Source organism: Microcaecilia unicolor, chromosome 2 (assembly GCF_901765095.1).
Source record: "Microcaecilia unicolor chromosome 2, aMicUni1.1, whole genome shotgun sequence".
NCBI lineage: Eukaryota > Metazoa > Chordata > Amphibia > Gymnophiona > Siphonopidae > Microcaecilia > Microcaecilia unicolor.
Genome location: NC_044032.1, coordinates 144650884 through 144677196, shown reverse-complemented (window position 1 = coordinate 144677196; position 26313 = coordinate 144650884). Strand labels below are relative to the sequence as shown.

At 42.3% G+C, this 26313-nt stretch overlaps 1 protein-coding gene across 1 annotated transcript in view; it reads right to left on the bottom strand.

Moving 5' to 3' along the window:
- The window catches only part of ADGRV1 (adhesion G protein-coupled receptor V1), a 921762-nt gene that overhangs the window by 302728 nt on the left and 592721 nt on the right, over positions 1-26313 (bottom strand). Inside the window, 1 exon segment of the mRNA XM_030193377.1 lies at positions 14587-14703. Coding sequence (XP_030049237.1) covers positions 14587-14703 — 117 coding nt within the window.

The window sequence follows — 26313 nt, the reverse complement described above, 5'->3', positions numbered from 1 at the left end:
GTCGAGGAGGATGAGGATGGAGTAGTGACCTTTGGATTTGGCAAGGCACAGGTCATTACAGACTTTAGTGAGTGCCGTTTCTGTCGAGTGTAGAGGGCGAAAACTGGATTGAAGAGGATCGAGGATGGCATGAGAGGAGAGAAAATCAAGGCAGCGGCTGTGAACGGCGCGCTCAAGTATTTTGGAGAGGAAGGGTAGGAGGGAGATGGGGCGGTGGTTGAAGGGACAGATAGGGTCGAGTGATGGTTTTTTGAGGAGAGGTGTGACTACGGCATGCTTGAAGGTGTCAGGGACAGTTGCAGTGGAGAGAAAGAGGTTGAGGATATGACAGATGGAGGGGGTGACAGTATGAGAGATGGTGTTTAGTAAGTTAGTGGAGATGGGATCAGAGGAACAGGTGGTGCATTTCGAGGAGGTAAGAAGGTGGGCGGTTTCCTCCTCGGTGATATCAGGAAAAGAGGAGAAGGAGGCCTGGGTTGGTTGGTTAAGGGAGTGGGTTAAAGGGTGAAGAGGAAGAGATGGCTTGGTAGTGAATTTGAGGTTGATCTTCTGCACCTTGTCGCGGAAGTAGTCAGCCAGTGATTGAGGAGAGAGTGGGGGGTGGGGGGGGGGTGGGAGCGGAGGGCACTTTGAGGAGGGAGTTAAGGGTGGCGAAGAGACAATCAGGGTTGGAGCCGAGAGAATTAGTCAATTGGGTGTAATAGTCCTGTTTGGCAAGGAATAGGGAGGACTGGAAGCAGGATAGCATGAATTTGTAATGAATGAAGTCGCTATGGGTGCGAGATTTCCTCCAGAGGCGTTCAGCAGATCAGGCGCAGGAGCAAAGGTATCGGATGCAAGGGGTCAGCCAGGGTTGGGGATTAGTACGCCTTGTGGGACGGGAGATGGATCGTGCAAGGGTGTCCAGAGCAGAGGAGAGAGTGGCATTGTAAGTAGAGACAGCCTTGTTGACAGACTCGGAGGACATGATGGATGGGAGGAGATTAGAGATACTAGAGGATAAGGTGGGAGGGTCGACAGCCTGGAGATTCCTGAAAGTAGTGGTTAGTGTTGGGCGGGACTGAGGGGGAGGGTGATGAAGTGTGAAGGTGATCAGGTGATGATCTGACAGAGGAAGAGCAGAGGCGCAGAAATTGGAGGGTCAGCAGGTAGAGGAGAGGACGAGGTCAAGACAATGGCCAGTTTGTACTACCGTCCACCTGGCCAGGATGAAGAGACAGATGTAAAAATGTTATCAGATATTAGGGAGGCCAACATACTGGGGAGCACGATATTAATGGGTGATTTCAATTACCCCGGTATTGACTGATAAATGTAATATCAGTGCATGCTAGAGAGGTGAAATTCCTTGATGGAATCAAGGACTGCTTTATGGAGCAGCTTGTTCAGGAACCAACAAAAGGAGGAAAAATTCTAGACCTAGTCCTTAGTGCAGCAAATGACTTGGTGTAGGAGGTAATGGTGCTGGAGCGTTGTGATAACAGTGATCATAACATGATCAGATTTGATATAAGCTCTGGAGTAACTACACACAGGAAATCCAATATGTTAGCATTTAACTTCTAAAAAGGAGACTATGATAAAAATGAGAACAGTGAAAAAAGGAAAATCTTAGAGGAGCAGCTGTGAAGATCAAAAATTTACATCAGGCATGAATGTTGTTCAAAAATATCATACTGGAAGCCCAGGCCAAATATATTCCATCTTTTAAAAAGGGAGGAAGGAAGACCAAACGGCAGCTGGCATGGTTAAAAAGTGAGGAGAATGAAGCTAGTAGAAATAAAAGAAGATCCTTCAGAACATGAAAGAAGGATACGACTGAAAATAATAGGAAACTGCATAAAGATTGGCAAATGAAGTCAAATGAAAAGCACTGATAAGAAAGGCAGAGAGAGACTTTGAAAAGAAGATTGCATTGGAGGCAAAAACACGTGGAGGGGCATAATCGAACGCCTATCTCCATGGGCGTCTATGTCCGAAAACGGGTACGTGAAGAGGCGGGACACACCGTATTTTCAAAAAAATGGATGTTTTTCAGCTGGGCATTTGTTTTTTTTAGCGATAATGGAAACTAAAAATGCCCAGCTCAAAAACGTCCTAATCCGAGCCATTTGGTCGTGGGAGGGGCCACGATTCGTAGTACACTTGCCCCCCTGACATGCCAGGGCACCTACTGGGCACCCTAGAGGTCAGTGCGGTGGACTTCAGACAACGCTCCCACATGCATAGCTCCCTTACCACGGGTGCTGAGCACCCAACCCCCTCTCCCCAAACCCACTACTCACATATGTACAAAACTACCATAGCTCTTAGGGGTGAAGGGGGCACCTACATGTGGGTACAGTGGGTTTTGGAGGACTCCCATTTACCACCACAAGTGTTATGGGTGGGGGGGATGGGCCTGGGTCCACCTGTCTGAAGTGCACTGCGGTACCTACTAAAAGTGCTCCATGGACCTGCATATACGCAGGCCTCTAGGATTTGTTGCTGCTATATAACATTGGCACACCAGTTGACACCTGAAGACTAATCTCTCCGAAAACGTCCTTTATTGGAATAAGCACTCTCACTCACAGTTAACTGCAGATCAGAGGTTGTGCCCCACTGGCAAAGAGTCTCGCTGGTACTGAGATTAGCAGTAGGTCAGAGCTGGCAGAATGCTGTACAATGCCCTCTTTCAGCCACACTCAAGGTAAGAACTAAGTTCTGTAACGTGGCTAACACGTGAAAGGGATCTAAAACTGGCTTACAAAAATGGCCACTACCTCATGGACTACCGGAAACAAAACAGGGCACACTCTGACCCAGTAAGCAGGGGGAAAAGCACCATGGGAGTAGAGCCTACCAACTACCAACATCGTGAGCATTTGCCACAAGCTACTGGAATCACGGAGCCCAATACCCTACACCCACCACAATGCATTGCTGATGTCACTCTGCAGTGCGCATAACAGAAAAGGTGTCACACTCACCCGAGACCCACATCAGAACCAGGGAAAGACTGTCACAGGATAGAACACATTCTGCTGTCATGGAGGTGGGTACGGCATTTGAGGCTGGCATAGAGGCTGGAAAAAAAGTTTTTAAAGTTGGGTTTTTTTGGTGGGAGGGGGTTAGTGACCACTGGGGGAGTCTGGGGAAGGTCATCCCCGATTCCCTCCAGTGGTCATCTGGTCAGTTGGGGCACTTTTTTGGGACTTGTTCGTGAAAAAAAAGGTCCAAAAAAAGTGACCCAAAATCGCGGTAAAAACATCTTTTTTTCTGATTATCAGCTAAAGACGCCCATCTCTCCTCGGCCGATAATCACGCCCCAGTTCCGCCTTCACCACGCCTCCGACATGCCCCCGTCAACTTTACCCGTTTCGGCGACGGATTGCAGTTGGAAACGCCCAAAATCGGTTTTCGATTATACCGATTTGGGCGCCCACGGGAGAAAGACACCCATCTCCCGATTTGGGTCGCAATATTGGCGTTTTTCTCTTTCGATTATAAGCAGGATAGTAAAAACTTTTTTAGGTATAATAAAAGCAAGAAGTCAGCAAAAGAATCGGTTGGACCGCTAGATGGCCGAGGGGTAAAAGGGGCACTCAGGAAAGACAAGGCCATAGCGGAGAGATTAAATTCATTCTTTGCTTTGTCTTCACCAAGGAAGATGTGAAAGAAATACTGGTGCCAGAAATGGTATTCAATGCTGATGAGTCAGAGAAACTGAATCAAATCTCTGTAAACCTGGAAGATATAATGGAGCAATTTGACAAATTGAAGATTAGCAAATCTCCTGGACAAGATAGTATACATCCCAGAGTATTGATAGAACTGAAAAATGAACTTGCAGAACTATTGTCAGTAATCTGTAATTTATCTTTAAAATCAAGCATGGTACCGGAAGATTAGAGGGTGGCCAATATAACGCCGATTTTTAAAAAGTGTTCCAGAGGTGATCTGTGAGCCTCACGTCGGTGCTGAGCAAAATAGTAGAGACTATTATAAAGAACAAAATTACAGAGCATATTCAAAAGCATGGATTAATGAGACAAAGCAAGCATGGATTTAGTGAAGAGAAATCTTGCCTTTCCAATCTATTACACTTCTTTGAAGGTGTGAACAAACATGTGGATTAAGGTGAGCTGGTCGATATTATTTATCTGGATTTTCAAAAGGCATTTGACAAACTACCTCACGAAAGACTCCAGAGGAAATTGGAAAGTCATGGGAAAGGAGGTAGTGTTCTATTGTGGATTAAAAACTGGATAAAGGATAGAAAACAGAGAGTAGGGTTAAATGGTTAGTATTCTCAATGGAAAAGGGTAGATAGTAGAGTTCCACAGGGGTCTGTGTGGGACCGCTGCTTTTTGACATATTTATAAATGATCTAGATATGGGAATAACTTGTGAGGTAATTAAATTTGCTGACGACACAAAGTTATTCAAAGTTGTTAAATCACAAGAGGATTGTGAAAAATTGCAAGACGACCTTATGATTCTGGGAGACTGGGCATCCAAATGGCAGATGATGTTTAATGTGAGCAGGTTCAAAGTGATGCATGTGGGAAAGAGGAACTCAAACTATAGCTATGTGATGCAAGATTCCTCGTTAGGAGTCACCGACCAGGAAAAGGATCAAGGAGTCATCGTTCACGACACTTTGAAACCCTCTGCTCAGTGTGCTGCGGCGGCAAAGAAAGCAAAAAAGAATGTTAGTTATTATTAGGAAAAGAATGGAAAATAAAATGAGGATATAATGCCTTTGTATTGCTCCATGGTGCGACTGCACCTTGAATACTGTGTGCAGTTATGGTCACTGCATCTCAGAAATGATATAGTGAAATTAGAAAAGGTTCAGAGAAGTGTGATGAAAATGAAAAAGGAGATGGGATGATATCCCTATGAAGAAGGGCTGAGATGGCTAGGGCTCTTCAGTTTGGAGAAAACACTGCTGAAGGGAGATATGATAGAGGTATATAAAATAATGAAGGTAGACGTGAATCGCTTGTTTACTCTTTCCAAAAAATACTAGGACTAGGGGGCACGCAATGAAACTACAAAAGTAGTAAATTTAAATCGAATTGGAGAAAATATTTCTTCATTCAACGTGTAACTCTGGGATTTGTTGCCATAGAATGTGGTAAAAGCAGTTAGCTTATCGGGGTTTAAAAAATGTTTAGATAGCTTCCTAAAAGAAAAGTCCATAAGTCATTATTTTAAAGGACTTGGGAAAATCCACTGCTTATTTCTAGAATAAGCAGCATGAAATGTATTGTACTATTTGGGGATCTTGCCAGGTACTTGTGACCTGGATTGGCCACTGTTGGAAACAGGATACTGGGTTTGATGGGCCTTCGGTCTGTGGCAACACTTATGTACTTATGTAGGGACACTACTGGAAAGGGGGTAGATGGGGATATATGGGACTATGCTAGAAAAGAGGTAAGATAAGGACCCAGAAGGCCAATGCTGGAAAGGTGAGGAGATAAGGGTATAGGGGACAATACTGGAAAAGGGGTGATTAAGAAACACAGAGGGACAATGCTGGAAATGGGGGCGATGGTAGACAATAGATGGCATGCTAGAAAAAGGGGAGATGTGGGTAATGTTGGAAAAGTAGGGAGATGGGGATACAGGGTTAATGCTGGACAAGGGTAAGATAGAAACACTGTAGGGGCAGATGCTGGAAAAGGGGGTAAATGGGGACACTGGGCAGATGCCAGAAAAGGGGGGAGATGGGGACACAGAAAGGGCAGATGCTAGACAGGACAAATAAATATGCAGGCAAGAAGAAGGATGGTGGATATGGAGAGAGAAGAAATGTCCCCACTGCCAATCTACCCTTCACTGCTAAAATTTTAGAGTCAGTAGTACATAAACAACTCATGGACTTCACAACCAAAACACAAGTTCTTTGTCCTAATCAAACCGCATTCTGCCAATATCATAGCATTGAAACTACTTTACTTTGAATCACTTCATTCATCTATCGCTCTCTTGATCAGCCAATTCCATCTTATTGCTGTCCTTTGACCTCTCTGCTGCTTTTGACCTGATCGATCACCATATACTTCTTCCATTGGCCTTTTAGGGATAGTCTGGCCCGGTTTACCTCTTACTTATACAATCACAACTACACAGTATCCTCTGATAACTCACTCTGCACCAGTCAGCCCATGTTCAGGAGTCCTGCAAGGTTCAATCCTGTCACCAACATTGTTTAATATCTTTCTAGCCCCCTTGTTGACCTAGGCACAATCACTCAGCATTACCATGTACATTTATGCCGATGATATCCAAATCCTGATCACCTTAGACAACTGTTCCACATGTGAGATCTTCACTGTTAACCAGAATCTTTCTCAGATATCAGATTGGCTTAGGGTTCTTTTTTCCTCTCACTAGAAATATAGAATCATGACCGCAGATAAGAACCAAATGGCCCATCTAGTCTGCCCATCCTCAGAATCTACTATCTCCTCCATTTCCTAAGAGATCCCATATGCCTGTCCCATGCTTTCTTAAAGTCAGACACAGTCCTTGTCTCCACCACCTCCACTGGGAGGCTATTCCACACATCCACCACCCTTTCCGTGAAAATGTATTTCTTTAGATGACCCCTGAGCCTATAACCTCTTAACTTCATCCTATGTCCTCTCATTACAGAATTTTTCTTCATTTGAAAAAGGCTCACCTCCTGTACATTAATTCCATGGAGATATTTAAATGTCTCTATCATATCCCCTCTCTCCAGGCTTTCTTCCAGAGTATACATATTGAGGTCTATAAGTCTGCCCCCATACGCTTTATGACAGAGACCACTGACCAATTTTGCAGCCACCCTCTGGACTGACTCCATCCTGTTTATATCTTTTTAAAGGGTGTGGATAGCACGAGGAAGAATCTAGTGAAACTTGAAGAATGGTCCAGAAATTGGCAACCAATATTTAATGCTAAAAAATGTAGGGTCATGCACTTGGATTGCAAAAATACAAGGAAACGTTATAGTATAGGGGGTGAAATACTCCTGTATGCGAAAGAAGAGCAGGACTTTGGGGTGACCATATCTGATGACCTTAAGGTGACCAAACAGGTAGAAAAGGCAATGGTCAAAGCCAGAAGGATGCTTGGGTGCATAGTGAGAGGAAAGGCCTGCAAGAAGTAGCTTGGATAGCAGGGGGTTAAGGAAGCTGTGCCGCTGGCACTGGGAGGAGGGGGCATCCATAAAGGTTTGCCCAGGGCCCTATAGGTGGTTAAAGGGGATGTTTCATAACAAGGCACCTATACACATTTCCAAAAAGAGTCCTATTTGATTTCATACAGACAACATAGGTATCTATGTGCCTTAAAAAATAGACTCCCAGCATTAACCCCTCTGAGGCAGATGGCAATTATAAAGGTATTTTATAAAATTTGCAAATCTGCCCCAGCTCTGCCTAAAGGCCACCCCCTAGGAATGACTATGCAGACCACCTTAAAATACCATACTTGCACACATGTATTCACCTGTGCATTTGTATCATAATTATTTTCTGCATATAAAACATGCTTTACATGTGGAAAGTACTTTATAAAATTACCCTAAAGAAATTTCATTATAATGTATGAAGTTGTCCTTTCTAAGTTCCCAGTTATCTATCAACCTTCTTAAATTTTTCTGTTTACTACAGACTTTTGGGTACACTTCATCCCCAAAATTCCATAAATGGTGCTCAAAACTGTGTGCACAAATTTGGGCATGCACCCAGTTTGTGTATGCAATTTAACTGAATAATGAGCCAATTAGCACCAATAATTGGGTACTAATAATTATTGCCACTACTTGGCAACAATTTGAAATTACACATGCATCTTGCTAGGCGCTATTCTATATAGGTGCTTGTGTACATTTTTTAGCACTCAGCTGAAAGGGGGCATGGCCATGGGAGGAGCATGGGTGGGCCAAGGGTGTTCACTAAGGATGCGTGCAGTATTATAGAATCTGGGAGATCCGAACCTTATTTAGGCATGAGGATTTACACCAGGTTTCAGTTGCTATAAATCCTCTGGATGTAGATCCCAGCGCTTAGTGCTATTATATAAATAGTGCCCAACTCGGAGCGCCATTTATAGAATAGCAATCAGTGCTCATTTTTTTCGGTGTCCAAATTTGCTTGCAATTTACTGAATCTAGACCCATGTTCCTGTCACTTATCACTTTGGTTTTGCTCTTTTTCTTTTGCTGCTCAATTACAGATCTATTTCCTTTGCTTATATTGTATGTTTCATGCTATCTCTAGGGTTATTAAAAAGCTCAACGCTTACCTGTTTCCTCCTAATTTACTGTCTGTTGTCTCTGACAGTCCACTCAAGTCACCTAACCCCTCCTCTGTACTATGATGTTACACTGCCTATTGTAACCACTTTCAGCACTGTACAAAATGCATTAGGTACAATCATATTAAACAATTTAAAGTTAGCTTTCTCCAGAATCCCCTTTTCACTAGCTCAATTAAAATGTAACTCTGTGCAACTCTGTATATTGTTGTCCTTATCTGTCTTGATTGTCTGAGCTATAATTACGTGTGCCTTTCATCATGTGGGCCAAGCTGGTTGTCTGTCCAAGACATCATTTGAGTTTAACCTGGTCAGTGTTTCCTGTGCTCTTGTAATTTTATCCCGGTAATTAAAAAAAACAGTTGTCTTCCATCCCTTTGTTACAAATTTAAATCAATGAAGCAAGTATGAGCTAATTTTAGCAAATCCTCTGCTGTTGCTAAGCCTTAATTCCAGTCATTATATCACGGAATAAAGTGTACTACTCCTCTTTCTTGGTACTGTTTCAGCTGTCAATGCAAGCTGCAAAAGGTTCTGAACACATAGAAAGGAGGAAAATGGCCACTGAAAAAGAAGCAGATAATGTGTAACCATCCACTGAAAAATGTGCTGAGGGGATCTGAAAGGACTGTAAACCACAACAGAAGAAACTTCAATTCTTTTTGTTTGGATTTATGAGCGTGGGTAGTTTGGAAGTTGTGATTTCTATTACTAGACTAGCCAGAAGGGTTTATACATAGACACTATAGTAAATTCATTTTCACAGGCTCCTTGCCAACTTGTGACATATTTTCACATCTTTATAACCTGCTGGTAATCTGTGGTAGCCTACGTTTTATACCCCATGGGAAAGTGAAATCAGTGCTCCTCTGATACTGATATACATATATGATGTGATATGTAATGAGAAAGCAAAGTGTCATTGCATATTCCATCCTAAATATGAGGTGTCTTGCAAGTTTTCCCTTAAGTACTTACCCCCTAATTCTAGAAAGTTGTGCACTCAAATTTGTGACTATAGAATAAGGTCAGTTGCACACATAACTTAATTTAATAATGAGTTGATAATTGGCATCAATTAGCAGTTACATGCATAACTGTCCTTAGTATCTATTCTATAGGATATTTTATTTATTTTTGTTACATTTGTACCCCGCGCTTTCCCACTCATGGCAGGCTCAATGCGGCTTACATATTGTATATAGGTACTTATTTGTACCTGGGGCAATGGAGGGTTAAGTGACTTGCCCAGAGTCACAAGGAGCTGCCTGTACCTGAAGTGGGACTCAAACTCAGTTCCTCAGTTCCCCAGGACCAAAGTCCACCACCCTAACCACTAGGCCACTATAAATGGTGCCTTAAAAATCAGAACCCAAGAACCACACAGTTAGAATGATTCTATAAATTACACCTAAAGTTAGGCATAGTTTATAGAATATGCTCATGTGCTGTTCTTGCGATTAAAATGTAGGCACACCCATTTAGGTCACCTAAAACCAGGCCTAAATACCTGCACCTAAGTTAGGCGCAGATCAGTGTATTCCATAATAGTGTGAATAGTTTTGAAATGCGCCTGCATTTGCTTCTGAGCATTGGGGCCAAGGGGCTCCTTTTAGTAAGCAGTGGTAAGCCCAACACAGGTTTACTGCTTGCTGTACAGGAAGTACCGCCAGGCTACCGCAGCAGCCATCATTTCTGGCGCTACAAATTTATTTAGTTTTGTAGTGCCGGAGTGTATCCAGCGGTAATCAGGCAGTGTTGTGTGCTGCCTAACTATGCTGGGTTAATGCAGGAGCCCTTACTGCCACCTCAACGAGTGGCGGTAAGGGCTCCCTCCCAAAATAGCCATTTCCTGCCAGACTTCCCTTTGTCCTCATTCTTACTGGATTTGTCAGAATCCAATATCAAAAGATTCCTCTCATTGTATTTTGCTCTGGTACAATTTCTCCGAACCACTTTCTGCAGATACCTTCATTGCATCAAACTCTTCCCCAGATCTTTAGCCTGAAGTTAAAAATCTTCCTTCGTGTCAGAAGTCTGTCAAACCCTTTGGAACTGTGAGTAAGGTAAACTATTTTTTAATACCCAGGGATGACAATTACCATATTGAAGGAGGGTATTCCTGTCTGTTGGTTTCCTGAATACCTTTGTACTGAAATGACCATCTTGTCAACAAATCTCTGTGTCCAAGAAAGAAATACTCGTGGTGGAACTCTCAGATATAAACTATATGGCTGAATTATGTTGATAAAGCCAACATATAAAGTCTTCTAAAGATTTCTGGTCCCCTCTCCATAACATAAATATGTCATCAATAAATCTCATCCACAACAAAATTAAACTATAGAATGGAGATTATGACAACAATTGATCTTCAAAATCTGCCATGAACAAATTTGCAATGGTCGGAGCACAATTTGCCCCATAGCCACTCCCTTGAATTGTAAATAAAAGGTATTCTGAAACAGAAAAAAATATTTTGTAGTGCAAGAGATGTTAAATCAAATAAAAATTGTGTGGGTATTTCCACTGGTCTTGGTGTTCTTTCTAATTCATCCCAAACAATGTCTGATCTTGTGGAATTGATGTCCAGGGTGCCTAGAAGAACCTTGTTGGTTACTCTTGTTTCAACATCTCTAAATAAAGCAAGAAAATGCTTACCCCCTTGTTTACTAAGCCACGCTAGCGGATAACACGCGACAATGCCAACAGCTCATTCAAAGTGAATGGGCTGTGTTGGCATTAGCGTACTGGTAGCCGCTAGCACTGCTTCGTAAACAGGGGGGTTAATGTCGTGTAAATATAAATGTGTGAGCGGGACTAGGGGCTTTAAAAAGTGATCTACAAAATTACATAATGGCTCTAACATAGAGCCCCTTGATGGTAAAATGGAGCATCGAATTGGACTTCAAATGTAGGATCTTCTTCTAATTTGCAGTATACAGTATTATCCCTCAATTGTGATTCAATTTCCAGGGCATATTCATTAGGCTTTTGCACAATCATCACACCTCTCTTGTCCACTCTCTTGATCACAACCGCTTTATTTTGTCACAAAGCTGTCAAAGATGTCCTTTATTTAACTTATCCCCAATTTTTTAGAACACATCAACTTCACCTCTAAATATTCTAACAATGGGATCAATGGGATTAGGAAGCATCCAGGTAGATTTTGGGTAAACCCTGAAAGATCATAGTCCGGATTCTTTTTATCAAAATAAATCTTCAACTGCAGGCTACAGATAAACCATTCCAAACTGATCTGAAATTGAAACATATCAAAACCTTGGGCAGGAATAAATTACAAGTAAGAATGAATGAACATAAATCCTGTGTTGCTCATCTTAAAGAGGGAGCACCGCTTGTGTCTCATTGTAAAAAAGGTGAACCATACATTTTTGGACTTTAAATGTTTTGCAATTGAACAAGTGAATAGTTTCCCCCATGGAGGAGACAGGGATCATCATCTACAGCAGAACGAGCAGCACTGGATACAACATCTGCAATCCTTGGAACCATATGGATTGAATATGTGGTAGAATGGGTGACATTTTTATGAATGATTGTGATTTAGAGGTCTTTTTGTTGACTCCCATAGTGCTTCATCATTGTGGGTTAGTTTGTGGATGAGTCAGTTGACATCTGGCATTGTGATTGGATGCCATTTTATAAAGAAAGCTCACTAGAAGAAATATGAATTGAGAAGTAATGAATGAGTAGTCCGGTACCAGCATGGATGTGGGGATTTATGCCTATGAAGATATTTGCTAGTCTGTACATTTATTTTGATTATGTCTGTTTATTTTTCAGAGGGCATTGAATGTTGGGCACGCAGGAGGTTCCCCTTGAGAGAGAAAGCTTTTCAGCAAATGGGACCATGTTGGGAAGAATAAGTGCCTATTATATTGGTTTATCTGAATTTATGTGGACATCAATTGATAGAATTTTGTTGCACAAAGTTTATAAGAAGGAAAAGGAAGAAAAATAATAATTATATGGAGATCGTTCTTTCAAATCTAAATCAATTATCCCTGCACTATTGTTTCCAGCATGCATTGAGACGCCAGTGCTCTGCCTGCCTCTAGGGTCTTACACATAGAATGGCTAGCATTTCTGAAAATGGAGGATCTGGATATTAGATTTCCACCTATGAGCCAAACTTAGGCTTCCAGAACCTCTCCACCACCACCACACACACACACACACATTTTCCTATGTAGCAAGATAGCCAGTTCATGCCAACACTGTCTAAATTCTTATCTAGGTGACACCTGATGTCCTCCACCATCACACCAGGCAGGTAAGTAACCAAATGATCCTCATGTCCACCAGCCACTCAGCAGTTTATATGCCTAATGATTGCAACACCAGTTAAAATGGCCATCCTAATCCTTTCCTTCTAAGCAGACAGCCCTGGAGATACATTCTCATTGCAAGAGAATATTACATCCCCTGGAGGGCAGGTCCTGGCTACAGGATTGCTTCCTGCTTCTCCAGGGTGATGCCCTTCTTTTACTTACCTTCCTCCTCCAAGGCAGCACAGAGGCTATTAGATTGGATATGGAACTTCTCTACCATGACCCTTTAGGTCTCCTATATGTACCTCTTTTTCTGCCTCAGGCCCTCCAAGTCTGCTATTCTAGCCTCAAGAAATCAGATGTATTCTCTGAGAGCTGGGAACTCTTTGCACTGAGTACATACATATAACCTCTCAGCAACTGGGAGATAGTTATACATTTGACACTCAAGACCGAACAACACACCTCATTCTTCTGGACTGCTGTCTATATTTTAGTAATGGTGAGTTCTTTACTTAAAACTTGTTAAGGAAGTAGGGATACTAGACTAATCTAAGGGGCCTTAAGATTATATGGAATATTTCATGCATTTGTTTAGTATTTGCTTCTCAGTGAAGCACTTATAAATTGTTTAGGGCAAATCACTTGCTAAAGAAATTAATCTGTAATGACAAATCTCCCTCTTGTTCTCTTAACTGGGATAAATGTTTTTTATTTTTGTTACATTTGTACCCCGCGCTTTCCCACTCATGGCAGGCTCAATGCGGCTTACATGGGGCAATGGAGGGTTAAGTGACTTGGCCAGTCACAAGGAGCTGCCTGTGCCGGGAATCAATCTCAGTTCCTCAGTTCCCCAAGACCAAAGTCCACCACCCTAACCACTAGGCCACTCCTCCACTCGACTACAAAATGACTACAAAATAAGGGATATGCCAGGGCTTGGTGAGAGTTGGGGGGGGGGGGGAAGACTGAGATAGGCCCCAATCAGTTATGTATTGACTACTTTTAAAGCTGTAGGCTGTAGCAGTTAAGTTTAAAACTATAACAGGAAGTTTAGATCCTCAGCCTCCCATGCAGTCACCTGAGTTTCTACCTAATTTTTGAGACCCCTAGCTAATCTCAATCCTAAAAGCCATTTTGCTGAAGGAGGGCACTTACTATCCTTAGGGTTCCCCTCCTCTTGTGAGATCACTGCACCAGGCTCATATCTTCTCTCTTGTGCCCTCTAAACTCACCCCATCTCTCTCGAACCTTCAATACTCTCAACTTAATGCTTGTCCTCTTTCTCTCTCAACACCCCTTCCCCTACCACAACTCCTTTCTAAAACTTAATCTCTCCACCCAATGATCAGAGTTGGAAGGAGTCAGCAGTGGCAGAGTGATTATGGTGATAAGAGAGGGAACAGGACACAAAATTCCAGATCAGGCTGGTGGAAGCAGTGATCATAGTGAGAACACATGTAGGTTCAGGATCCAGCAGTGCTGATTTCATGGAGGAGAGGATGGGGGTCAAGTAGACCTGAATCATTTTCAGCTTGGGTTGGTACAAACAGTGATCATATGGGGTAGGGAGAAAGCAAAATTAGAGAATGGTTAAGGAGATTTCAGGTACCTGGCTCCTTGCTTTGCCCTTTCCCCAGCTTGCAAACACACATGATTGTTAAGGAATGCATTGGCTCACTATACACGTCAACACAGGTTGAGAACAGATGCCATAAAAAAGAGTGCTTTGTTTTTTCCTTGCTTTTGTCCTTCATCAAGCAGAAGCCATTCGACCTTAACAAGCACAAAGATCATGTACATAAGTAAAAACTCTTAGGAGGCTTTGTATTACTGCTATGAATATTCTCTAAATGTCGCTTTCTAAGGAAGACTCAGATCTGATCAAAATTTGATCACTGATACCCTGAAATTATGTCACTGTTTTCTTTCCCGTGCACAGTCTCAGAGAGCTTTATTAGAGCATAGTAAGTGGAAAAGCACCAACCTGAATGAGCATCCAGCTGAACTGGCAAAGATAAAGGTAGTGCGTGACAGAACCCAGAGCTGAGCAGCTTTCTTCTGACAGCTCTCGACTTGCATAGGCAGAGGTCAGAAATGAAACCTGGAAGAAAGTTAAACAAAATACCCTTTTAGTTCTAAAGTAAAATTAATTATTGTGTGATTCAATACCCTATCCAAAGAGATGCAATAACTTTTACAGTTAAAATAAAAAGGCACATCAAATGTGAAATATCGCCCAAACGTGCGAGTAGATCAAGGGCTTCTTTTACTAAGCGCCAGTAAGCCCAAAACAGGCTTACTGCTCATTATACTGGAAGTACTGCCAGGATACCACAGCAGCCTCCCCACTCCTAGCGTGCCGTCATTTCCGGCGCTACAAAAATGTATTTATTTTAGTAGTGCTGGAGTATACTGGGCGGTAATCAGGCAGTGCTGCATGCTGCCCGGTTACCACCAAGTTAACACAGGAGCCTTTACCACCACCTAAATAGGTGGTGGTAAGGGCTCCCCCAGAAATTGCCGTGTGGCAACTGCTTTACTTGCCACCCAGCCATTTCCTGTAGGAAAGCGAGACTTCCCTTTTACCAGCTGCGGTAAAAAGGGGCTTTTGCACGCATGTTAAACATGTGCCAACGCCAGCACTGGCCCCCTTTTGCCACAGCTTGGTAAAAGGGGTCCCAAATGTTTTGCCAAATCCTAATCTAAACAATAAATAAACAAACATTCTGTTATCGAAAAAGAATTCTCTCCACAAATTCATCTTCCTACTTTGACCCACCATGGGATGCATCCATGCTTTAGTGTGTAGAGAAGGCAAGTGCCCCCAAAGAACCACCAGGGATAGACCCAGGGGTAGGGCCTACCTGGATGGCTGGGGGTCGGGGAGTCTTTTGGGGGAAGGTTCTTAATGTGAGCTGGGGGAGGAGGGAAAGAGGGGGCATTGTTGGGTGGGGGTCTTGGAGGTCTCTTTTTTAAACAACAACAAAGTTATGCAGGAGGCTCCGGAGCTCTTTTTTTTTCTTTTTTCTTTTACAAAAAAACAAAGTTATGCGGTCCCCAGTCCGATATTCAGCCAGGGCTGCATAACTCTTATGCGGGCCCCAGCTGATTATCAGCCAGGACAGCATAATTTCCTGGCACCCAGCCCACCCAAAATTATCCCCTGATATTCAGTGCCAATGCCTGGAAGCGGTTCTACTTTTGCCAAGTGTAGTTAGCTCCATTGCGATTTTGCAGCACTGATATGCTAGAAGCCAGACATCTTTCTACATTGCTGCTTTCCGGATAACTTAACAGTGCACTGTTCTGGACTTATTGATTGATTCCCTTGCATACACTGAGGCATAGAAACCTATGGAACTTTGGAAGACTAAGTGCTTTGAAAATATGCCTGACTGTCATCTTTGTATATCAACTGAATTAATTTACTTGTGACTCCTTTTCTTTTTCTCTTTTCTCTTGCAACTTGCAGATAGCCATGCCTTGTGATTTCAGGAGGAAGTAGCACCAATGGAGAGAGGCTGGCAGATAGTACACACCCCACCAACTGAGAAGGATGTGATGCTAATGATAGGCACTGGTGGAGAGCCCAAGTTCCACTAGATGAACATCATCCAAGCCCTCCCACAATTAAATGATGTATGAATTTGCATTATTAGTGGTTGCAAATACAGCATAAAAGAGGAAATAACAGGAATGAAATATAACCCAACCCCTGCTAAATTAATAAATTCATTATGATTATTACATTAATTTCTATATTCCTAATTTCTTGACACATAAAATAAAAAAAGATAACAATTTACAGTGTAAGAGGTGAATCATTACTGATTCCCATGCAACCCATTATGATTAACAAACCATTAAGTCTTAAGAAAAGACAGACAAAGGCCTTATTTTAATTCTTATTGTAAAGAGTCTATATATGCCTTCTTCAGAAGAGCACTGTGCATGTGTTAAGTATTTTTGGTATGCAAATTTCCATTATCAATATAATTTATGCTGTTGCATTAGCCCTTAGTCCTGCCAGAGGTAAAAAGTGGCTTCTGCAAACTTTAGCTCAATAACACAGTACTAATATATTGAGCTAGAGTACTAGCTTTTTCCTTTTTCACCAAATTCATCTCAACCCTGCCAATCTGTGAGATACTTCTGCTGTTTATTAGGGCTGCTATTACTTCTACAGATAGGCCAAACAAATGCACTGGAAGAAAGATAAGATAGAGAGAGAAGAGATATGATTGAGACATTTAAATATCTCCATGGCATAAATGCACAGGAGGCAGGTCTCTTTCAATTGAAAGGAAGCTCAGGAACAAGAGGGCATAAGATGATGTTAAAGGGGATTGACTCAAAAATAATCTAAGGAAAAACTTCTTTACAGAAAGGGTGGTGGATGTGTAGAACAATCTCCCGATGGAGGTGATGGACGCGAAGACTGTATCCGAATTCAAGAAAGCATGGGACAGGCATGTGGGATCTCTTAGGGGGAGGAAGAAATAGCGGATGATATGGATGGGCAGACTGGATAGGCCATATGGTCTTTATCTGCATTCATTTTCTGTGTTTCTATTTGAAAAGAAAAACAGAGATGCACACTGAAAATTATTGGCACACAGACATTTTTGGAAGGAAGATAAGGAAAAGGAAAGTTACTTATTTGAAACTAGTGTCTCCATGGACAGCAGAATAAGTCAATCACACATAAGTATATAATTGAAAGAACTAAGCATGTTCCATTTACTAGTTAGAGCCAATATTGTGTAGCTGTGCCCCATAAGGATCCCTCAAATTAAATATTGAACTTATGAGGAAAACAATGCTTGAATAGCAAGGGAAGGTGGAAAGATTACTACTACTACTATTTAGCATTTCTATAGCGCTACAAGGCATACGCAGCGCTGCACAAACATAGAAGAAAGACAGTCCTTGCTCAAAGAGCTTACAATCTAATAGACAAAAATAAAGTAAGCAAATCAAATCAATTAATGTGTACAGGAAGGAGGAGAGGAGGGTAGGTGGAGGCGAGTGGTTACGAGTCAAAAGCAATGTTAAAGAGGTGGGCTTTCAGTCTAGATTTAAAGGTGGCCAAGGATGGGGCAAGACTTAGGGGCTCAGGAAGTTTATTCCAGGCGTAGGGTGCAGCGAGACAGAAGGCGCGAAGTCTGGAGTTGGCAGTAGTGGAGAAGGGAACAGATAAGAAGGATTTATTCATGGAGCGGATATGACACATATATATTGTAGTGACACCTCCCTTTCAAAAAGGAGGTGAGCTGCCCTTCAGCTCTGGGTACGCTTGAGTCACACTGGTACTCCATGCGTCTTTGTGAGCTTTCCTTTATCAACTTGAAAATAAGTTCATTAATAAACTCAAATTGGTTGTATCTATTCCTGGTTGCAGTCTTTCAAGTCCTGATTCTTCAGTTTTTCAATTCATCTAGGCCCCCACCTAGGCAGTCTGTAACACAGGGGCTTAATATATACTCCTTGGTTCGGGTCCGCTCCCCTCCAATGGCTAACACAGTCCTTGAAGGGAAATTGCTTCACACAAACAAAGCAAGTTCCTGTATTTGACTCCACAGTCTCTAATATAGGGTTTCACATAAACAAAGTGGGTTCCTGTAGCTGTCCCCCCACAGTCACTAGTACATTTAAATAGGCCCCTATGGGCCGAAAGTTCATTCAATTCCCAGAACACAGTTCACCTGGTGATAAAGCTCATTTACACAAAACAGTTCTTCTGTCCTTAGTTTCTGCCCTTAATACCTTCACCCCTACTTAAATGTATTAGCAGAGGCTGAAGGGACTCTCTCCCATATCTCTACCAGCACTAACTCCCAGTATCCTCCCACATGGGACAGGGCCGAGCCTTTCCCTGGGCTCTTCACAATATGTAACTGATTTATCCTACTGATCATGAAGTACACCAGTTAAAGGTAAGCAATTTTGCTTTGTCCATGAACAAATTGGATGAAAAAGTTGAGATATGCATTTGTTACTGCACATAGTACACATTTAGGGACAGATTCTGTAAATGGCATCTAAAATCTAGACATGTCCAAAAAGCGCTTAGTGCTATTCTATATAACAAGCCTAAAGTTAGTTGCAGTGTACAGAATAGAGCATAGGGCCAGGGAACGTGCCTACATTTAGGAGTGGCCATTTACGCCACTGAAGACCTGGTATAAATACCCATGCCTAAATGTAGGTGTGTTCCTCTGAATTCTATAACAGCACACGTAAATTTGAATAATGCCCCTAACACACTCACACTCCTCCATTGCCATGCCCCCTTTTCAGCTACATGCGTTAGAATTTGTGTGCACCTCTTTTTATATGCCTGAATATGCCTGAAAAAAAGAGCCTGTAAATTTCAACTATTGACAATTAGTGATGATAATTGGTTGTTATTGGCCAATTATCATCCCTGATTGGTTATTACTCAATTAAGTAGCACATGTAAATTGGCTGCGTGCCCAATTTAATGCACACTACTCATTGTGCCTTATATAGAATCCTGGGGTTAGAGGGGAATTCCATAAATGGTGCTCAAAATTGGCACTAAGCACAATTTTATAAAGGATGTACACACTTTATAAAATCGCACTTAGCACCGATTCCCACATCTAACTTTAGATGCCAGCATTTACGTCTACTGAAACCTGTTGTAAATGCTGGCACCTAAGTTAGGCACGCTGAGGCCTTATTCAATAACTATGTACACAACTTTTCAGATAAGATCACAGTGGCTTACAATCCAATAAAACATTAAAAACAACCCAGAAGGGAACTCCAATACAGATAGGACAGACCCACCTCAAAGAAGATCATACACAACTCAACCACATCCATAATCACAATAAAAGCCACCAATGGCTAAATGCATGTGCAAATGTTAATGAGTACTGTGGTAATGTGGTCAAGAGTGTGGCTTGGATTGGGCACAAAGTCAGTGAGACACACAGGGTTTTCAAGAAAAAGGGAACATATTTTATTGTTTGACACATCTTGTGCCCCCAGCACAAATCCAGTCTATAATTAGGGCTAGCGTCCAGCTTAGCCCAACAAATTGTCTATTCACATCAAAACAAGCACTTTCTTAACGTAACTCAAGGTGTCTCCTACCTTTCCAGTCTCTTTACACAACTCTGATACCAATGAAGTTTGAGCCACACCACTTCCCTGGTTGTCTCCTCAGGTACTACACCTCAGCTTGCAGTGCAGTCCTCCCTGGACCTCGCTCCTGGCAACCTCTGTATCAGGGCCTCTCTCAGTGACTCAGGGCATTTAACAACCTCCTGGCATGAACCCCACTCCTCAGACTAAGCCTCAGCCTTGGCAGACTAGTGCTACCTTCTGCAAGGTGGCTGAACTGTATCATCAATGAGGGAGTACCCAGTTATTGATGGTTAAGGGCTCATTGTTCAATTATGTTGTACACACCTCTTGGACATGCTCCCAAATATGGTTGCCATATAGAAAATCTGGAGGCTAGGTCATTAGTGCACATTTTTTGAAAAATTAGATGCATACTAAAAATTTTAATGTGTGTTAAGTCAATTGGAGTCAATTCTATAACTGGGTGCCTCCATTTCAATGCCCCAAGGATGTGCAGTGGGAGTCTATTCTATGATAGCATCATTACACCAGTGTAACCTGGTATTGGCATGCCTTACCTTTATTCACCTGCAGTTACACCAGCCATACTGCAGACCTGGTGTAACTGTGCCTGTGTAAATTCGGCACAGACCGTATACCTTACAGTATTCTGTAAGTTATGCATGTTAGTGGGAGCCCCACCCAGGTATACACCCTTTTGCAGTTACCAGCGCTACGAACGAAAGCACGTAATACAGGCACTACTACTTCATTTCTCATACCGGAAACGAACTCGCCATAGCTTATTAACTTTTGTTATTACTCACTATACAATTCAGGAACCTCAATGTAACTTCACTATGTATGAGACTTCCATTTAAGGCGATACTACTTGTAATTTCTTGCCGGAAATGGCGATCGCCATTACGGTATAATGTAAGCCACATTGAGCCTGCAAATTGGTGGGAAAATGTGGGATACAAATGCAACAAATAAATAAAAATAAGCTATGCCTTTCCTGCTTATTTTCGGATGAGAAGGGCGGCCATCGTCCGACACAAATCGGGAGGTGGCGGGCCTTCTCCTAAAGCCGTCCAAATCGATATAATCGAAAGCTGATTTTGGCCGGCTTCAATTGCTTTCCATCGCAGAACCAGCTAAAGTTCAAGGGGTCGTGTTGGCAGTGTACCGAAGGCGGGACAGGGGCGTGGTTAAGAGATGGCCGGCTTCGGACGATAATGGAAAAAAGAAAGCCGGCCCTGACGAGCATTTGGCCGACTTTACTTGGTCCCTTTTTGTTCACGACCAAGCCTCAAAAAGGTGCCCCAACTGACCAGATGACCACCGGAGGGAATAGGGGATGACCTCCCATTACTCCCCCAGTGGTCACCAAACCCCTCCCATCCAAAAATAAAAAAATAAAAAACATTTTTTTGCCAGCCTCTATGCCATACCCAGCTCCATGACAGCAGTATGCAGGTCCCTGGAGCAGTTTTTAGTGGGTGCAGTGCACTTCAGGCAGGTAGGCCCATCCCCCCTACCTGTTACACTTGTGGTGGTAAATGGGAGCCCTCCAACTCCCCCCCCCCCAAAACCCACTGTACCCACATGTAGGTGCCCCCCTTCATCCCTAAGGGCTATGGTAGTGGTGTACAGTTGTGGGGAGTGGGTTTGGGGGTGATTTAGGGGGGCTCAGCACCTAAGGTAAGGGAGCTATGCAGCTGGGAGCAATTTGTGATGTCCACTGCAGTGCCCCTTAGGGTGCCCGGTTGGTGCCCTGGCATGTGAGGGGGACCAGTGCACTACAAATGCTGGCTCCTTCCATGACCGAATGCCTTGGGTTTGGCCGGGTTTGAGATGGCCGCCATTAGTTTCCATTATCGGCGAAAACCAATGGCGGCCATCTCTAACGCCGGCGATCTCTAAGGGCCGCCCAAATGTTGAGATTTGGCTGGCCCCGAACATATTATCGAAACGAAAGATGGCCGACCATCTTGTTTCGATAATACGGTCGGGTACGCCGCTTTACGGGGCCGTCATTACAGATGGCAGCCCTTAGAGAAAAATTGCATTAGCTCCCATTAAAAGATCGAATTGCATTCAAAATCTGCACCTTAACTCATAAAATCATTCATGGAGAGGCCCCATTATATATGTCAGACCTAATTGACTTACCAACATGAAATACCAAAAGTTCATCACGTACTTTTCTAAGCCTGCACTACCCCAATTGCAGAGGTCTTAAATACAAATCAATACATGCATCTAGCTTCGCCTACCTCTGCACACAATTATGGAATAAACTACCGAATACTATAAAAACTATGCATGACTTGACAACCTTCCGGAAGTTACTGAAGACGTACCTGTTCCAAGAGACTTACAAAAAGAATCCTCCTTAATGACTTGTTTCCTAATCTATACCACAACCAACCAATATTGATCCCTTCTGGTTTGATTATCCTATATAATAAAACGCACCTCCAACATTCTGAAGCTGACTGCATGGCTGAGGCATTTCTGCTCTCTATATCCATCTCCTGAATTGACATCACGTACTTCCGGGTTTGTCACAAGCAGAAGTGACCAACCACATGAGGTTTCTCGGCTTCAGAATGTTGGAGGTGCATTCTATTAAATAGGATTGGTCAGTTCCTTGAAGCACAGCCAGAGCTCAGTGTCCTGCACAGTAACGCTCAAACACCAGAGAGAGAGAGAGAGGGGGGCCTGACACCAGAGAGAGGGAGAGAGGGAGGGAGGGGGGCTTGACACCAGAGAGGGGGGGGGGGAGGTATCTCTGTCACACACACACACACACTCTCTTTCACACACACTCTCTCTCACAGTCAATGTCTTTCTCTTTCTCACTCTCACACACTGTATCTCACACACTCTATGTCTCACACTGTATCACATTCACTCTCTATGTGTCACACAGTCACTCACACACTCTCCTGGTCTCATACACTCAGTCTCACAGAGAGTCTGTATGTCACACACACTCTCTCTCTCTCGCACACACTGGATCTGTGTGAAACACACTCTCTCTCTCACACTGTGTTTCACATACGCACTTGCACACTCTCTCATTCTCACACACACACTCTCTCTCACAGACACACTCGCACCCAGACTCACTTTCTCTCTCACACACACACACTCGCACACTCACTCTCTCTCTCTCACACACACAGTCACTCTCACATACACTCTCTCAAACATACACACTCCGAGGAAAACCTTGCTAGCGTCCGTTTCATTTGTGTCAGAAATGGGCCTTTTTTACTAGTTTTATCATATTATCATTATTGAACATTACATTTTTTCCTGCTTTCACTTGTATGTTATGTATTGTCATTTTATTTACCCTACCTACCTTATAATAATATGCTGAACCTCTTACTCTGTTAATGGTGATGCCATTGCTATATAATGTAAGCCACATTGAGCCTGCAAATAGGTGGGAACATGTGGGATACAAATGCAGCAAACAAATAAATAAATAGATGGCCGGTCCCGTTCAATTATGCCCCTCTTTGGTACCCTGCTGGTATTTTCATGGGTAAGCGTACACTTATGCGCTAGTACTCTATATATTTACTTATGCAAAGGATGTGCAAATGAGGGCATCTAGATTCTAGAATTTTAGTTGGCCTTTTAATAAGGTTTGCTAGCGTTTTTAGCACGCGCTGATTATTGCAAACTAAACACTACAGACGCCCATAGGAATATATGGGAGTGTCTAGCGTGTAGTGCATGCTTATTTTTAGCATGCGCTAAAAACGCTAGTGCGCCTTTGTAAAAGGGGCCGGCCCTTAGTGTGTGTTAAAAATTCCAATGTATTTTAAATAGATTTCTTAGTACTGATTGTCCAAACTTACCATCATAGTGAGAGTAAGTAAAGAGAGGTGCCATAGCTCTTACATTGTGTGCTTGTACATGGCCCTCTACAAAAAAAAAAATTCCAAGATCCAATTTGCAATTTGGGTGTGCAGCCAGAAATTCTTGTTTCATGCCATTTCCTGTGTCTTTTCCCGGAATGTTCATTTTGTTTGGGTTTTTTTTTTTGTCATCACAGCAGCACTGTCGTTAAGAGTGTGTGCTCTGATGGAAAGAGTGCAGCCTTTTGAAAAAGTGCAGGCTCTTTCACAAGAGCACACAGTATTGACAGCACCCGAAAAAAGACACCACATTTTGAGTGGGGTTTTTTTCCGCTCATTTTCATTTGCCAATGACATGAAATATAGGATATGTTGTTGACATTTCCTAAGTTGTTTCAAGCAAATATATATCCCTAATTTGCAATGACCTGTTTGGTGACTGCAAGTTCAGGCCTGATTCAATCGTAAGAAACAAAAGCTGGGGGAAACTTCAGACTTTCTAGGTTTTCTGATGTAGAAAGACAATTCCCTTTTACAATCCAGTGTATGTAATCTTCGAGTGTGAAGTCTGGGAAAGAAGGTCAGAAGAATAATAGACTGATTTAGATGGAAATCAGAAACTGCTTTTGAAAGAAATTTTGGATGTGTCTGCAAAATTACTCTGTTACAGTAGAACTAGAGTAGGGGAGTAGTCTGGTGGTTAAAGTAGCAGGTCTAAGAACCAGAGAAGCCTGGGTTCAGATCCCACATCTTCTATAGATATTCCTTGTGACATTTAGCAAGTCACTTCACCCTCTGCTGCCTTGAACACAAACTTAGGGCCTAATTTACTAATATATTAAGGTGAATTATGCACTTAATAAATAAGCCTTATTGATAATAACAGGACCTACATTAAATAATATGCATTAGATTGTGCTAATGCATGTTTGTAAATGAGGCCCTTGGATAGTAAGCCTTCTGGGGATAGGGAAATACCTACAGTAGGTTACCCCAATATAACTTGTATTGAGCTAACAATGAAAAGGCATGACTTAAGAGAATTTTCTGTTGAAAATCTAGCTGGCCTTCAGTCAGCTGAACATTCTCCTACAGATAACCAGCTAAAATGAATAGCTGGTTATCTCTACCCACTTAGCAGGTCTTTGAAAATTAGCCTCTTTGTATTCGTACAGCACTAAGCATACACACATAGTATATGCTGCAAAACTATATTCAGAATTTCATCCCCCACCCTAATCCCACCACTGATACCACTTAATTTTCCCATGACCTTCTTGATCCTTATGAATATTTTTAACCACAGATAAGGTGAGCAATCGTCACAAACCATATTAACTCAGCTAAATAGCCATGTATCTGGGTAAATGGTTTTTCAATATTGCACTATTAAGGTCCATTGGGCTATTCTCATGTAGAATCTGGCATGAGGATAATATGAACTGTTGAAGTTATGTAACCCAGCTTCTTGAGTATATATCAAGCTATAGCTATTGGGCTTGTGGAATGTCTTGGTCACCGAATATAATAGATTGGTTATTCAGTCAATGGGAAAGCACACTTTTGCCTGATGAGAATGAAACAGAACCCAAATGAACTCCAACCCACTAATTCTATATATAGTACTCAAAATTGCACACACAAATTTTGACATGCATGCAATTTAATTGCTTAACAAGCCAATTAGTGCCGACTGCATGTGCTGAATGCAAAGAAGCCCATGGGCATTGAATGGGCTTCTTTGCATTTAGTGTGCCGTTAACTGCTTGCACAACTTTATAAAAGGAGCCATCTTTAATAAATATTTCTATACCACTTATGCTAACAAAGATCAGTTTAAAGCAGCTTACAAAAATACATTCATAAATTCCAAAAACAAAATCATACATAAAATAACTTGCTCATTATCAAAACCATATTTAAGAATAGTAAAAACATTTCTCCCTCCAACACACTATACAAACACTTCTCTCTCCCCAACACTAAAATCCCAATGCCCCATATGCAGAATTCAACCTGTAAAAATAAAAATTATATGACTTACACATAGCTGAATTATGAAAGCAGCACATGTCAAAGGCTGTCAGCATAACAGAAGATATGCAAACATAAGCTGAGTAGGCACAAAATGGGTGTAGTTAGAAGTCACAGATACAGTTAAAAAGAAACTACAGAGGACTAAGTTCCACATTTCTAAATACAATGACAAAGATAGCACATACTGGTATTTTTGCTTTTATTTCCTAAGGCCCAATGAAGATAGATAAACTACTATGCTTGTAGGCAAGTTGTATGTAATATATATCTTATCCCTTGACAAACAGCAATTCATATACTATACAGAGAACAATTACCTGGTCACAGATATGCCAAGTCACACGCATTAGGCATGGGAAATGCATATTTGGGCCCTTTTTCCAACTCATATGCCTAAATCCTCTCTTCACACACATTGGCTCCCTACTGCTCTCCACCTATACAGTCTTGCATCTTTTTTCTCCGCCCCATGGGCTATTTCTTTCTCTCTCCCTTCCTCCCCTTGACAGTCCACCAACCTTGCCTCTGTGGTCAACAACAAAGAAGAAATACTGCCTCTGGCAGTTGCAGGCCCCTTCACTCTGCTATGAACCACATCCCCTGCTTAAATTTCCTATTTCTGACAGGCAGGATGTGGCAGAGGGAAGGGGCTTGTGCTGGCTGGAGGCAGTGTGTCTACAATGCTGCTGGCCACA